Here is a 17,351-nt window from a genome sequence, read left to right on the forward strand (position 1 = left end):
TCGGAAACAAAAAAATGTTAATGTTAAATGTTTAACAGGTGTTGTTTAATGTTAAAAATAGTGGTGTATAAAATTAAATAAACAAGGAAATAATATTTACTCTAAAATTAAGTAAGCATCCTATTCATTAAGTTTGAGTGACATCAATTTTTAGCAATAAACCCAGAAATTACTTTATTTGCTAATTTTACTAATAATGTGTTTATTTTGGCAGGTGGCAGAGCTGAAAATGGAGTTAAAGTTGCGTGGTCTTCCAGTATCAGGAACAAAAACTGACCTTATTGAACGGCTTAAGCCTTTCCAAGAAAATCCTATCACTACTGCACCCAACAACTCCTCCACAGGACCTAAAACACAGCCCTGCGGCACACCTATGGAAGTTTCCAGCACCACTACAACCATCTCCCCCATCCAACTGGCCTCTACTACGCTGAGTTCCACTCCACCAGTGTCTCCCAGTTCCTCAGAGCTTCTCAGCAGGGAGGACATGTCCGTGGAAGGACAAGCAGAGACTCAAAACCGCTGTTTAATTAAAGCAAATGCTGTTCCTGAGGAACAAGATCGGAGACTGCATGAAAAGGAGCGACAGATTGAGGAATTGCTGCGTAAATTGGAGCAGGAGCAGAAACTGGTGGAAGAACTAAAGATGCAGCTAGAAGTGGAGAAACGAAGTGGAGTTGTTCCATCTGTGGAAAATAACAACGTTTCTGGCCCAAGCATCATGTTGGCATCTGTCAAAGCAGAAAACACTGTCCCTCCCAACTGCAAACTGAATTCACACACTACAACAACTCTGGTTAAGCTTGAGGAGGCCCATCCCAACCAGGTGACAACAGCCCCGCTCCGTCAGTTCATTATCAGCCATCAGGGGGTTCCACAAGTCATCGGGCAGCCCCAAACACTTCTAACCACTCAACATGGGGGCACTCAGATCCTTCTTCCAATGCCCCTGGCGAATAATACCACTACCATCCAGCTGCCTAATGCTAATGTCAAACTACAGGTATCCCAAAATTTAATCTTTAACTGCTTTTTTGTCAGTGTTAAAAAGAGTATACTTGTGTTAACACTCATTTTGATTTCCATGTCTTTTTTAGCCAGTCTTGCAAGCTGTTTCTACACCAGGCACAGGCCTAATTCAGACGCCACAGCTGCAGTCTACCAAAGCAGAAAGTCCTACTTCACAACAGCTTCTCAGTCACAACCACATAGTTCAGGTCAGTCTCAAAATGGAATGATACTTTAAACTTTTGTAATGCAATAAATATCAAACCACAAACAAACCTTCTGTAGGAAACAGTCTTTCCTCTCTATATGCCTCAGACACTTTATAAAACTTAAAAGCACACTTTTTCACAAGCACTCACTAAAATAGCACAAATGTTTACTTGTGAATGCACCACAAATCAAATTGACTCCCTTTCTTTAGTTAAACTAAGGGAAAACTGAAGTCATTGCATTTGGCAACTGAGATGAGGTTGTCTTGGGAATGTGTACTTTGGCACTAAGCGTCAAACAACAACAAATAAGGTGAAGAGTCTTGGTGTGATTCTGAATTCAGATATGAGTTTCAGTAGTCATGTCAAAGCTGTAATTAAATCAGCACACTATCATCTCTAAAACATTGCAAGAATTAGATTCTTTGTTTCCAGTGAGGACTTAGATAAACTTTCATCAGCATCAGGATGGATTACTGTAATGGACTCCTCACTGGCCTTCCTAAAAAGACAGTCAGACAGTTACAGCTTATCTATAATGCTACCAGGATTCTGACCAGAACCAGAAAATCAGAGCACATCACTCTTATCCTCAGGTCTTTACACTGGCTTCCAGTTACATTCAGAATAAATTTTAAAGTTTTACTACTTGTCTAAAAATCACTAAATGGCCTACGACCTCAATACAGTGCAGACATGCTCACGACATACAAACATATCACTCAAATCTTTAGGATCAAATAAATTAGAAATTTCAAGAGTTCAGTCAAACCCCCCACACCCCCCACCTTCTGCTGTAATCACCTACCAGAAATGATCAGATGTGTTCCGATATTTACCACGTTTAAATGAATACTAAAAAAATAACTCTGTTTAGCTTTTTCTTTATTGAATGAGCACTGCGCTATGTCCAGCAGATCAAACTATTATGTCTTTTATTTTTCGTTCCTTTAAAGCCTGTTTTTAACACATTTTAATAATTTTAAAAATTATAATTTTATTCTTTATTGTTTTTTATTTTCTTAAACTTTGAATTACCATTGTGTATGAAATAAGTATGTGCTATATAAATAAACTTGCCTTTCCTTGCCTTACCTGAAAGCATAATACTATAGATAGTCTTTTTATTTAACAGACGTGGTGTAGCACAATGTCATTCCATGCAGAGTTTCTTCTTCTATGTGTGACTCACTTTGAATTTTGTGTCAATCAGGCAGTGTAGATCATTGATTTTGAACAGGGTGAGTTTATAATAACTCAACAATTCAACAAAATACCCAGCAGGCTAATTAAATCCTCAGCCACCATTAGTGGTGTAACGGATCGCAAATCTCACAAATGTTTTTTTTGGTCACTGTTTGGACCATTTTTTTGGATCAGCCAAAAAGAAGGAGAGAAATCTAATTTGCTTTCCATTTATTGTAAAAGCAGTACAACAAAAGACTTTTGGTTTTAACAAACAGAACTTAGAACTTGTTATATTATTAAAAATAAAATTAAGAAATAAACCACTGAATAAAAATAAATTGTAAAATATTCAGTACTGTGAAAAATACACTGTTACTACTACTGTTGCTGACTTTTTGTTATTTGACTGTTTGTAACTTCATAATTAACTCAAAAGACCCAAGACTCTATCTCTTTCTTCATTTTTGCATTTTCACATTTGAATGCAAAAAAATGAAGGATTAATAAACATATGCAAACCACCATCATTTATATTTTACGTTGTGTGGGTATTGAGATCCAGATCTTTCATGTAGCCTAAACTGAATGCATTAATGCAGGCTAAACAAGTAGTGACAAAAACATCCAGAATAACCTACCACAACTTCTTCCATAATCATTTTATTTAACTGGAAAGCCTAATTGCTTTCATACCTGTGATCATGCATATGGTCAGTTGAGCAGTTGAACTACAAATTGAGTGTGTTCAGCACACAAAATATCTGTCACCCAACTGCCATGAATAAAAATAAGCAGACTATAATGTTAAAAATTTTTTGCTAATAGCATTAATTTGAAAATGTCAAATCTGTTGTTGGTGAGGCTTCTATATCATTACATTCATCCACGCTACAGCTTTTTCTAACAAAGTATTGAATGACTATGCAATCCGAGTAAGAACAGAATCAATGCCAGCTGAAGCAATCAGAGCATATAAACTTTATCTGTGAGCTCTGGGATCATCTAGTTTTGTCTATCCAGTAGAGTCATTCATCAGTGAGATGGATGGGAGTCTCCGCTCTCATTTCTTTCTAGGCTTTCACTCTACTATAATTGGCCTGTCCTGGCAGCAGGGGACCGTGCTAAGGTTTCCCAGCTAGACAGCCATTCCTTTGGCATAGTGAACTAGCCTGGCCTGAGTCCTGGATGACTAGAGTAACTAGAGCTCATTGGTAGTGATGAGCTGATAACGTTATCATTTACTCATTCACATGATGCACCCATGCCAGGATGACCTGAAAAAGCCCGGTCTCATATAGTGCCATAACAGCAGACAGGAAATTATCACAAAAATATATGGCTTTTTAGCATATATTCTTTAAAATCTCTTAGGTATCATTTATTCTTAGCAGTCTCTTCCTTCTCACACTGTTGTGTCTTGAAAAGATAGATAAATGGATGAGTTCGGTATGTGCAATAGACTGCTTTTTTTATACGTCTACAAGATGTCAGAGGGCAGCACTGAGCACTTTCATTTCCCTTCCATTAGCTTCTTTGTGTTGCACATTCCTCCATTACTTTCTGCTAAAATGCTTTATCCTTTCTGGTTGCATATTACTTTATCTAGATTAATGTGCTGACCTGAACAACCGTTTATACCCTTCCAAGCACATTAATTCAATTTCTCCTATTGCAGCAACTCCTATTGCATTTATATAATGTTTAACTCTTTATATTGCCACCTGGTGGACTCTTCTGTCTCATCGTGCATGCTGTGCCTGAGTTGGTTTACACTCACCATCCACACAGGCAGGCATCACCATTGATACCATATTGAAGGTTTATTCCAACTGAAGTTTTCAAAACTTCAAAGGGCCATTTGGAAGAGCACCACACTTTCATTTTCATTGTAATTCTTTGTTCATGTTTAATTGATTCAAATGACGCAAAGGCTTATGTGTTTTTTATGTGTTTCGATCATGAGTGGTTGGATAAGACACATTTCAGTTTCCCCTGCATTAGCATGTTTTTAAATCATGAACTCCCTTCTCACAGTGACACCGATTAATATCCGGAAAATTACCGGAACGACTTTTCCGTTAAATATAAAAAAGTACTGTGCACACAGGCAAGGATGCTCTGGAATTTTTCCAGAAAAGAGCGTTCACACATCCATTCCAAAATACTGGTCAATTCTGACATAATTAACCAGAACTGAGCTCTAAACAGCCTCGCTTGTGTCTGTAAACAGAAGGGGTCGGGCTTTTGTTGATGCTTTCACTTTTATTTAAAGCTTTAGCGTTCACGCAGCTGCTTTGTCCCAGAAACATCCAAAGGCAGAAGCACGAACCGCGACTAAATATTTACACATTTGACTACATTACCAATTCCGTAGATAGATGAGTATTGTGAACAACTTCAATAAAATATATGGAGGAATGCATGTCGAGATATACATAATATGTGCGTGTACTGGCTAGCGCTCACCGAAGCACTACTTGACTTGTACATGCACACGCGTCAAGCAACTGAAGCAGAGCTTGAAGGTTAACAAACAGTGGTTTATCATAAGCAATTTATCGATCATTTTTTCCACAGTTGGCATTAAGAAGAAAACATTTTTACTCCAAACTCCACAACTTCAGCCCAGCATTTTAAATAAAGAGATGGTTCCATAGACGTTTAATTATTAGTCATGCTGAATCAATGAAAGCAGTTAAATCTTCTGTTTACTCAACAACTGCTGGGGAGTTTGCCGTTTCTTTGTGTGAGAGTGCTCTCTGGCCTTTGGAGAACATTTACTACAGATCACAGAACCATGCTTTCCTGACAAGATGAACATGATAACCACAACAATTTGCGATTTAATTTTAATTAAAACATTTTTTTAATTGTCCTAGTCATGAAATTATTCCACAAAATTGCACCGATGGCTTAGGATAGAAGTGGCTGATTTTGGAGTCTGAAGTTCTTTTGGTTTTCTCTTAACACAGACCCTGTCTGTGGGCACCACTGAGAGGTCAGGTTTCCAGCACAGTACCAGTGAGAACCAGGCAGGCCTGGAGATTCCTCAGTGCTTCCTCAGCAGCTCCCCAGAGAACAGAACCTCACCTCAGACGTCCCCCATCCCATCATCCCTTATCAATGGACAACTAAACAAGGTAGAACTTTTTGTTTTTATTATCTTTGTGGGAATGGTTGTTCTGCATTGAGGCCCCGTTTACACTGATACATTTTACTTTTAAAACGCATAAGTTTTACTACGGTTACACCTTCCGTCCACACTACCCTGGAGTTTTCGAGCCCTGAAAACAGAGCTTTTTGAAAACGCAAAGAGGCCACTTTTATTTTTAAACACTGCTGCTGTGTCAGTGTGCATGGGGGAAAACAAAGACATCGGAAGACAAAGACAAACGGAAGTGTGGCTGCAGATGTTCGACAATCAGATTGGGGCTTTTTCCTCAATATGAAGTACCCAAATTTCAGTCTTTAATTTTTTCCTTAAGTTCTGAATAAATATTGGAAAACAAACTTTTGGGGACACGTTGGGTAAAAACAGTGTAGTTTATAACGTCATTCGCATTACCCTGGCTATGTTGTTTCACTTTCTTAACAATAAAACGAAAACCTGATATAAGGAACTGCCTATTTTCATTTTGATATTTACTTAGCAGACACTAAAAATGTTAAGGTGTTTTGTTGCTACATATTTATATGATCGTCATCTTCACTGTATGCATATTTATAACAAAACCCTATAACATAACTGCCCCTTTTCATTTTTTTCAAAAAAATATGAAACACACAATGTCTCTTTTGCTGAATATCAGTTTTAATAATAAATAATGGCCATAATGTAAGAATAACATAAGTTTATACAATATAGGAAATAATGGCAAGCGATCAGTCACATGAGCAGAATCAGTGTACATGGCTAGATAAATAAATATATTAACTTATCTGTGTGCTCAAAACACGTTACCTGAGAACAAGTAATAGATTCAAAAGACCAAAGAGTCATTGGATAGAGACAACAAGAAGAATTAAATATCACATTTAACAACTATAGTGAGATGATATCCAGCGGAAGATTATTGATTAACTGTCTGACCTGCGTTGCTCTCTCCTGGAAAGGTGTGACTACCTGGAGCTTAGATGTGCACATACGCTGCAGCGCATGCCAGAGTGTGTGTGTGGTCACTTGATGTGCTTTTCCAGTGGTGTAGTTTGGATGGAGATCTTTCAGAAATGCTAGGTGAAACGCCGGTGTGGATGTAGATCGTTTTTATTTTAAAACGCCGTTGAAACAAAAACGTATTAGTGTAAACGGGGCTTGAGTGTTCATTCACTTTTCCACCCCCAGGCCTCTTTTATCCAGCAGTGCCCAGTTTTCAACCAGGCGCCCAAGAACAGAGAGCCACCCCGTTATGAAGAGGCCGTCAAACAGACCCGCAGCCTCCAGAATCCCACCATCTCTGAGGTGAAGTGGTCTGTTTTCTATTCATCTAAACATGCTTGTACACAAACTGGAATAAAAATAAGGTTGTTTCAGCAGGCATCATAAGTATTGGAGGCAGGTGGTATGTATGCTGTCCAGCTCAAAAGCAGAAAATAAGCAATGTAGCATGGTTGTGCAAAATGTATAGTCTGCAACAGTGCTATAATTGGGGACCTATTATGCCCTCTTTTTACAAGAAAAAAATTGCGTATGTGGAGTTGCAGCTCAAAATACCCCACAAATAATATTTCATAATTCTTTAAAAACTGCCTCTTTCAGGTTTTTTGCTATTTGTCATTTTGTTGACTTCAAATCCAATTGAGATTATGCTCCAAGCACTATTTTAGAAAGAGGGCAGAGCTAAAAATGCTTTTATGTTAGCATAGCAATAGATTCAAAACGGCTGCTTCTCACTCAGGGGTGCATTTCCCAAACAATGACAGTGATAGTTCGCAGCTGAACTATCATAGTATGAAGCATGGTTTGGGAAAAGAACAATGTAGTAGCCAGTGTTTCCCAAAACTTTTAGTTTCTCTGTTGCAGATCCATCATTTGAATCATGTTAGTTATAACTTAAAACGCCCATAACAATGCCCTAAACTTCTTTAAAGGAAAAAAAAAAAACATAATTTCTTTGTGCAAATTATATTGTTTTACATAAAAAATAATCCAATATTAGTTTTGGTAAAAACATGCTCTTGTTCGTTTTCCTTATTAATTGAAATATATGTAACTGGCACATATAGAGCCTGAGTTTCCTTTACAAATATTGTTGAGGATATTCCATATTCTATTCTAAAACATAAAATCACTCAAAAAAGTTAGCATGTATTCTAATATCATATATAAATCTATATTTATTATTTATTAGCAAATGAAAAACTCCTTCTTTAATAATACTATTAATAACATTAATGATGGGGATAATGATGATGATGTTTATTGTTATTATTATTATTAAGTAGGATATTGTTTATTTATTTTTTAATCGACTTTTACAATTTGACACATGCAAACCACTGTAGAAATGTGCTAACTAACAGGCCCATGTCTTATACAGTACAGATAATTAATAAATAACCTACTTCAAATGAGTTTGAAGTAGGTTTGATAACCTACTTCAAGTTTTTTATTTTCACAAGCTTTGGACACGTAACATAAATTCCACTTTTAAATAATAGGTCACCTATAGCTTTCATCATGAGCCACGGCTGTGTTCAAAATGACATCAATGCTTTCAAAAAGCACTGCGAAGGAACCACAGTTGTAAACATGAAGATTGATAAAACTGAACAGTAAAAATACTTTGAAAGCAAATTACACCTAAAAGAGAGGATTTAATGCAATTTTTTTTATTATTAATATTCCAAGTTTAAATGTTAGAATGTTCAATCTAAACGAATATGGCATAGGGGGATAACTGGTGATAGAACACAGCCTGGAACTGTTTCTATCTACAGCTCCAGAGGTGTAGTTGCAAGCATACAAGTTTGCGACGCAGTTTGCGAATGTTCGTTGGAATGATGGATTTGGAAAACGGAAAATCAACAAACCATGTTTGTGACGACGAATCTTGCAACCTCATTTGGCTAACGATGGTTTTCAGAAACGCACCCCAGGGCTGTCTTTGCTAATGAGGGAGATATCATCACCAATAGATGGAGCTTTCCCCTTCTGATTTCTTTCTGTAGGCTGTTTTTATTAAATGTGATTACAAAAAAACAGAATTAATATTTAAAATTTACCATTAGAAGATGGCTATATTCACACACTGCTGCTAAACGACTGTTTAAACCTCCTTATAAAAGGAATTTTTGCATTATAGGCACTCTGTAAACATGTGCAAGTTGACATTGACACTCTTCTTGCATTATTATTTTTTTAGTCAAAAAAGTGCTCACTAATATTTAAAAATTATTTCCAACAATTACTAGAACAATTGCTGATCTACATTTTTTTGAAGTTATCAAATAATGATTCTTGCTGACTTTTTAAATTACTTACAAGTAAAGAAATAATAGTCTTAATGACATGTATGAGTTGTCATGAGGAAATAATAGAGGAAAGATGCTTAAGGTGACCAGATGAATATATAGTGCAAAAATGAGCAAACTAAAGAAGTTAACAATCTTTTGATGTTTTTTGTATTGTGTTAGTTTAGTTCAACTTTTTTGTCGTTTAATGTCTTACTGGTGTTTATATAATTATGTGAGTATTATTGTTTGTCTAAGGAATTAGTCTTTTCTTTCTAAATTTTGCTGTTTTTTCTGTTTACTATCTTTTATGTAATGATTTCTTCTTTTTGTTTGCCATACACTTTGTCTATGTTGTTATTCAATAGAAAAGTAACTTATTAATATTTATGTGTATATGTATGTATTCATTTATTTTTTATCTATATATTTTTGTGTGTTTTGGTCTGCAGTTTTCCACAGTGACGAGTCAACAGATGGATGATCTTTTTGACATTTTAATAGAAAGTGGAGGTGAGTTTGTCACTGTTTGCAGACTATAATTGGTGTGAACACAAATATTTCCATTTGTTCACAGCTCACGCTATAAATTAGATTTACAATCATGAGAGCGAAGGACAAGGAAGACAGACACATGTTGAGGTTCAGTGGCAGGCACAATACTGTTTTTAAATTGGGGCCAGTAAGAATTTAATATTTTGATTCAGTTAAAGATACATCCACTTGCTCAAAAATACTTTTTACTAAATCTTTTATTTCTATTTCAAAAACATGCTGCAGTTTTAAATACATTGAGTCACTAAGTATTGTCGTTATGAAGTTTTGCTGCAGGAGGAAAATGCTAATTACTTTTAAATACTTCAAATATAGTCTGTGTTAGTAAATGCAAGGCTATTTATAAAATCCAGGCATAACACTTTACGACATCGGCGTACGGCCAATCAATCTGTCAGATTCTGGAGTGCATTATAGTTCTAAATAAAATGATAAATAATAAATAAATATTCTTAAAGCTAATACATTTTACATAAAAGTATATAAGAATTTCACTCACCTGGGAAATGGGGCTACGCTAATGGTTTGTGAGCACAATTAAGTGCACACAGCATGCCATATTATCTGATAATTGTAAGAAATAATCCCAAAAGCCAATTGACTGTGTAAAGCCACATAAAACAAAAATAAAAATACGATGTATATGCCAAATTCATCGGCTAATCAGCCGGAATCAGCTGAGGTGATGTGACTGTGACCAGTGAAACCTAGCAGAGCTAATATAAATGAAACGAATGAGTTATAAAAAAAATTAATCCCCCTCTCAGTTGTCATGAAGGATCATATTAGCTAGATGAACCAAAATATTTTTTTGTACCAGGATGTAAGCATGTTTTTATCAGCTGTAAAATTGGCCAGTCTAACATGGCAGTCAGTGAACATCTAAAGTTTCTGGAGCCAGACCCCAAAGACCAGTTGTTGAATTGCAGTTTCACTTACTTTTGTATTGGCTTCACAAGAGAGTGTGGGATGATGTCGCTTGTTTAATATGGATGTCTTGTAACTACTTGTGTTCAGATCTTTTCAAGATTCTGTTCTTCATTCTCACGTCACCAGTGGTCATTTTGTTTGGAGTGGTGTTTATAACGGTAACAAATGATCAGATACCTGATTGGTTAATTTATTTAAAAAGCATGCTTTAGTTTTTAATACATTGAGCCACTAAGTATTGTCCTTATAAAGTTTTGCTGCAGGAGGAAAACACTAATTTCTTCCAAATAATTAAAAAATAATCTGTGTTAGTAAATGCAAGGCTATTAATAAAATCCAGGCATAAAACTGTACGACGACGCTTTAGACGACTGTTCTTTAGCCTACGGCCAATCAATCTGTCAGATTCTGGAGTGCATTATAGTTCTAAATAAAATTATAAATAATAAATAAATTGTCTTTAAACTAGGGCTGTCAAAATTAGCGCGTTAACGCATGTAATTAATTTGAAATATTTAACGCATTAAAAAAATAACGCAATCAACACAGTTTTTTTTTTTTTTTTCTGTTGTGGCCGACGTGTGTTCAGAGCCGGCTCGTCCATAAAGGCAACTAAGGTGGCAGCCTTGAGCAGCAGAATAGTGAGCGAACCCCCCGGTCCTCACTTTCATCTGCTTCACCCACCCCCTCCCTCACAGTCCTCACTTAATTGGTTAATTTATTTAAAAGTTTAAAAACAGGACTGATGGGCTATTGTACTATAACACTATGCAATAATGCTCTAGTGGTTTAATTTAAGTTAATTTAATTAACTCACAATGAAAACATTTTGAAAGCTTTTATTAATCTTAGGTGATGTTAGTTTTTTTGTGAATAACATAATAACATGTTAAAATTGTAATTGTTTTATTAAATTGAGTGAAAAACGAATACAGTTCTGTTGTATTGTTAAACGAATATTAACTTGGTAACTGTTAAAAAGAAAAAGTCTTTTTCCTACTGTCAGTTTTAATCCTGTAACTAATGAGACTATTATAAAATTTTATAAATTTTTGTACTTTATTATCCCTTGTTGTCAGTGTTGCCAGTTTGGGTAGTTTTGAATTTGATTGTGCGGGTAAAAAATGGCATAGGTGGGTTAACAAAATATGGGTGGTTGTGAAACGTAAATTTTTTTTAATGCAACATATTTAACAAAACATAACTGTTTGCTCCTTCTCCATTCAGTTAGTAGTGACCAGGGCACAGCATAAACTGCGTGGGCCCATCCAAGAGGAGGTAAAGAAAAGTAGTATCAAAATCGGATTCCCGGAAAAATCTGACTCCTCTTCTTGTGCACACACATCACACAGCGCCTGCAGTTAAACTAACAGCGGTTTATCATGACACAATGTACAGTAAGATCAAACATAGAAGCGTTGTCTAATTAACAAGCAGCTCCTAATCATGTTGAAAAGAATTTTAAAACAACAAATGTGACTAATTTATACCCCATTTCAAAAGTAAAACATACTCTAATAGGTAGTGTAATCTGCACAATAATAAGTGCAGTGTGTGGGTGAGAGGGGGCAGTGTTTGGGCACTGTATCTATGTGTACTTATGTGATGTTAAAATACCAACTGTTCAGTTTTTACCCTGTTTTGTTTTCTGCAGAGATTACACCCTTTAGTCAACAGGACCCATCTGTGCCTAAGATGATGCCAGTCACGGCCAGCATCACCACTCTACCTATTAGCACAGCCCTGTCCCGACCGCCCGCACAGGTGCAGATGGCACCCCCTCCAACCCTCATGGTGGAGCCCTTGCCCAGCCTGGCCTCCCTGGACTCCGACAACCAATTAGAGGCTCTGCTGGAGGGCACATTAGTCGGGGACACAGAGCCAGAGCAGAGGACGTTGTGCCTGCTAGAAGAGCTCCAAAACCAGATGCTGGACCAACCAAACTCCCCAATGGACACGTCCGAGCTTGGTTTTAGCGACCCGCCCGCTCAGTCCTCATTCAGTCTGCAAGACACTGGCCTGGACAACATGGAGTGGCTGGACCTAACTATGCCAGGGCCCATTGGTGGACTCAACCCACTGGGCATCGCCTCTGAATTCCTGGACACTCATGACCTGCAGCTCCACTGGGACTGAGGAGGAGACGCTTCAAACACAAATACGCTTTCACTCGCACAACAAGTAGGGATCGTCTGCGTGGCGGCGGTTCGCATCTGGCAGCTTTACGTGACTAGATTCGGTTGTAAATGTCTCTCACGCTGGTTCTATTCACTTTCTCGTTTCACATTAACGCTCTTGTTTGATCTGAATTGACACAAGAGCATTGTGGGTAATGCTGGCTAGGCCCTGAATGTTCTCTCTTTGCTGTGCCATACTGAGAGGGAGCTGCTTTTGGGCAGATTGACTTGTGCTGTATCGCTATTTCGGGGGGGTTCCATTTATGTGCCATTGGTTGCAGTTGGTCTATGAATATCCTCACGGCTAATTTTGAAAAAGGGAAACGCTGTTGGTTCCAGAAGTTTCCAGCATCACAGTGGAGTTTGCTTTGTTTGCACAAAATTGAACATGGCCTTGAGCAATGGCACCGTTAGCGCTCCGCTCTGTAATGACGAGTGTGTGTGGAGGATAATAATGTCAGACTGGGAAGATGCATTTCTCAGAAGTCCTGTTTTCAGAGCTGACTGAAGTAACTGCAGGTCTTAGTGGCCAATACAATACTGTTCAAAAGTTTGGGGGCAGTAAGGTTTTTAAAAAGATATTAATGCTGTATTTTTAGAAAGGATATATTCAATTGGTAATTCAAAATGACAGTAAGAACATTTATAAAGTTGTAGACTACTTCTTAGATCAGCCTAGTGATCATTCAATAATGAACATTTAATAGAGCTGCATCATTTATTGTTAAAAGATTACTCTATTAAAACACCCATGCAGAGTGATCGCCAACCCACAGCGCATTTATACTTCTGCGTACTGTTTGTGTTGCTCTTCAATAACATTCCGAAATGCTAGCAGGCAGAGGGTTTTTATGTTCCTCTGTATCGCATTTCTTTGGGGTGAGGTTTTCTGAATGCTACCTTAATGTACAAGTAGCTAAAACTCGCTCATTCAGAGGAGGGAACCGGCAGATGTGCAACAACATTATTGATAAGTAGGCCCACATGGAATCTGTGTGCACAGAAATCTGCAGATTTTTAGCCTATCATTGAGTTTATTTATTTACTTGTGTAAAAGTGTGCACATTTATATTTATTCAGCTTGTACATTAATTTCAGTTATATTATTGACTAATATGAAAATGTGCATATAATTTATTTACAATAAATTAATATTTTCTTTTTTTTAGTAGAGATATTACATGAGAGACTTGCTTTGTTTACCAAATAAGTGGATCTAATTGGATATGCATTGTAAACATTAAATACAAGTTAAAAACGTATTAATTTTTATTCCAAATATTAAGTTTTCAGATATGATACTTCCAGAATGATTCTGCATAAATCCGCAGATTTAAAAAAAAAAAAATGTGCAGAAATAGCAAAAAATGTCAGCAGATTCTGTCTGGCCCTAATCATTAGGCAAACACAAAACAACAGTTTCTATCTAGAGCTGCTTCACGGGATTGACACTAGTAAATACTCGCTCCAATGGGTTCAGTCCCAATCAGTCCCACCCACACTGGACACAGCTATCAAGCCGAACAATCACAGAGCTTGCGCAATGCGTCATTGCGACATGTAGTTAAAACGTTTTTGAGAGGTGTGTATCAGCGTTGGCATCTGCCACGGCGAGGGCTATACAACCACGAAAAGGCTGCACCGGAGCAGAAGACGCAGAAGTATAAATCAGCCTTTAATCCTTAATCAAAAAAATAAAGAGAGAAAGATAGTGTTTAAAACATAAAATTATTATTATTTTACAGAATTACAGAAACTTTTAATAAATGTATTTGGGAAATTTGTTTAAAATGCCTATATGAGGGAGTTGATAAAATTGTTCAACCATTTATAAAAATTAAAAAAATTATTCAAAGTATATATGGAAATAGACATTTCACCAGATCCTCTTAAATTCCATGTTTTTTGATAAGTGATCTATTCAGAATCCTGAGCTATTTTTTATCTATTAAATCATTATACCCCGTTTACTCTCTTATGTCTAATATATATATATATCACTCTAGTATGTCTGTTTTAAAAAGAAATGACCATAGAAATATAAACAAAATAGAACACGATTTGACTTTAATCCGAAGAAATAATATAAGAAATAATGATTTCTGAAAGATCGTGCGACACTGAAGTCTGGAGTAATCATGGTGCAAATACAGCTTTATTATCAGAGGAATACATCACAGTTTAATCATAATAACAATTTAAAATGTCAATTTCATTTTAATGAAAAAAAAAATAGTGTTTACAGTATTTTAATCAGATTAATGAAGCCTTAAAAATATGATAACTTCCCTAAACTTTTAAACAGCATAGTAGATTGATGGAGAAGATTTATTTAACATATCAGAGGAATTGCTTTATATTTCATAAAGTGGCTTGAACTTCAGATTTTCTCCATGCATGAACCGCCAATGCTGGATGAGTTATTAGAGCAGTTTGCTAGATCTGAATCAATGAATTCTTTTCAGTTCTAGACATGATAATGGGATCTGATAATGTGGTTGATTTGTCTCGGATCAGCTCTAAATTCCGGCCAAATTCAATCCAATAAGAGGCAGATTTTGATTAACAAGCGATCACTCCTATTATAGCATTCTTAAATGAATCTAATTCGATGTAAATAATCCGCGAGAGGAAATCTTTGTATAAAACGACCTATTGGATGTCCAACCCTTTATTTGTGTGTCTGTGAATTGTGATTCAGTGTCTGTGTTTGATTGTCCATCACGTCAGTGGAATGTTGTGTGTTTGACTGTTGATTTGTTGGTGCACCGTACTGTAAGGACGTTTTATTTTCCCCCTAAGTTTTTCCTTAGTTGTGTTCACACGGTGGTTTCTGTATGATTTCTGGCTAATTTGTTTAATTTTGTTGCCATGGAGCAAAGCTCCGTCACAGACTCTACTTTTAGAAAGCGATTATGTAAACGAAGCCATCAGAAGTGACAAGTGACGATAAATACTAGATCTCTCTAACAGCACTACGTGTCATATGTGAACACAGGGGATCTTTGTACTGTTAATCTTTCAGTACGTGGAGTTTTAAAAATGCAAAATTGAAGACGTGGACCAGGCAGTTAAAGACTTTACTGCATGTTAAATGTCACTGGCAGCTCAAAGGGTTCCTGCTGTGCTTTTCACGCTTCCTTCACCACATAAGTTTGCTGTTTTAGCATGAAAAAAGATCTGTGAAGTTTAATAGCACAAAGTCATTCCTAAGGGAGTTATTCCCTATATCTGTAAGCTTTGTTTCTGAACTCACTGACACTCCTTTATTTTTTCCTGAGTTTTCTCACAGGAAAGTGCAGGTCAACACATCTTAAATGTAAATCATTTCAACCCATGACATGTCTGAGTTAAACCATTTTTTTTATGCAAAAAACATCTTGAAAATTTGGAATGTAAAAAATTCATAATGACAATTGTCAGATGTTTTGAAATATTGCACCACACTAGCCATTTATTTCTAATCAAATAAGATGTAGGCATTTTTCTAAAGCATTAACAGCAAGTAAATCTACTTATACAACACTCTTTCAAAGAGGAACTGTGGATTCAGGATTTTAGATTTTTTTTTGCAAGGCAATGCCTTATGTTGCTTCCACTGCACCATGACCAAAGGAGCCATTTTCTATAAATAAATGCATCTCTATATTTAAAAGCAAAAATGATCAGGAATTTGTAGGCAGATTTGTGATTTTGACATGTGACCTGAAAATAATCTTTACGTTTTCTGTCTTTTCACTTTGCTATTTCAGTTTGCGCACTTTGAAAGTCAATTTAAACGCAACTACTACTTCACAGATCTAATATAATGATACACATGTGATTTTTACATTCACGGGCATAAACAACACTATTTGAACTTTTTGACATCTCTTCTGAGAGTCAACATAAAAGAAAACGTGCGGTTTGTGCTAAACTGTGTATGAGGAGTTCATATCAAACCAGATGTGATGCATTCTTCCTGAATAGTGGAGTAGGGTCTTTCTGCGGACTGCAAGACAGGGCCGTAACATGAAGGGGCGGGCGTATCTTGAAGTTGTAGAGACCCACGTCAAAATTTTGTTGTCGACAAGATGGCACCGCACCCATCAGTTATTAACATCAACCATCCGTCACAGTTATTTACGTCTACATCTACCCCAATTGTAAACCTAACCATCATAGTTAACGTCTACACCTTTTCTAGTCCTAAACCCAACCATCGTTATTAACGTCTGTACCTACCCCAATTCTAAGTCCAACCATCATAGTTAATGTCTACAATTCCCTAGTCCTAAACCCAACCATCAAAGTTAACATCTACACCTTCCTCAATCCTGTGTCCAATCATCAAAGTTAACATCTACACCTTCCTCAATCCTGTGTCCAATCATCATAGTTAACATCTACACCTTCCTCAATCCTGAATCCAATCATCATAGTTAACATCTACACCTTCCTCAATCCTGAATCCAATCATCATAGTTAACATCTACACCTTCCTCAATCCTGAATCCAATCATCATAGTTAACATCTACACCTTCCTCAATCCTGAGTCCAATCATCATAGTTAACATCTCCACCTTCCTCAATCCTGAGTCCAATCATCATAGTTAACATCTACACCTTCCTCAATCCTGAGTCCAATCATCATAGTTAATATCTACACCTTCCTCAATCCTGAGTCCAATCATCATAGTTAACATCTACACCCTCCTCAATCCTGAATCCAATCATCATAGTTAACATCTACACCTTCCTCAATCCTGAGTCCAATCATCATAGTTAACATCTACACCTTCCTCAATCCTGAGTCCAATCATCATAGTTAACATCTACACCTTCCTCAATCCT

General features: G+C 36.6%; 1 protein-coding gene across 6 annotated transcripts in view; it reads left to right on the plus strand.

Annotated features, from left to right (window-relative positions):
- mrtfba (myocardin related transcription factor Ba) overlaps positions 1–13,717 on the plus strand; it is a 67,024-nt gene extending 53,307 nt beyond the window's left edge. For all 6 annotated transcript variants that reach the window (XM_009306703.5, XM_009306704.5, XM_073918414.1 and 3 more), the window contains 6 exons: positions 215–1,003; positions 1,098–1,217; positions 5,378–5,545; positions 6,748–6,864; positions 9,308–9,368; positions 11,995–13,717. In XM_009306703.5, the coding sequence (XP_009304978.2) occupies positions 215–1,003; positions 1,098–1,217; positions 5,378–5,545; positions 6,748–6,864; positions 9,308–9,368; positions 11,995–12,476 (1,737 nt within the window). In that variant the 3' untranslated portion in view covers positions 12,477–13,717. The remainder of the gene's footprint in view (positions 1–214; positions 1,004–1,097; positions 1,218–5,377; positions 5,546–6,747; positions 6,865–9,307; positions 9,369–11,994) is intronic.
- Positions 13,718–17,351: the final 3,634 nt, after the last annotated feature.

The sequence above is a fragment of the Danio rerio genome, chromosome 12 (assembly GCF_049306965.1).
Source record: "Danio rerio strain Tuebingen ecotype United States chromosome 12, GRCz12tu, whole genome shotgun sequence".
In the NCBI taxonomy this organism is placed as follows: Eukaryota; Metazoa; Chordata; class Actinopteri; order Cypriniformes; family Danionidae; genus Danio; species Danio rerio.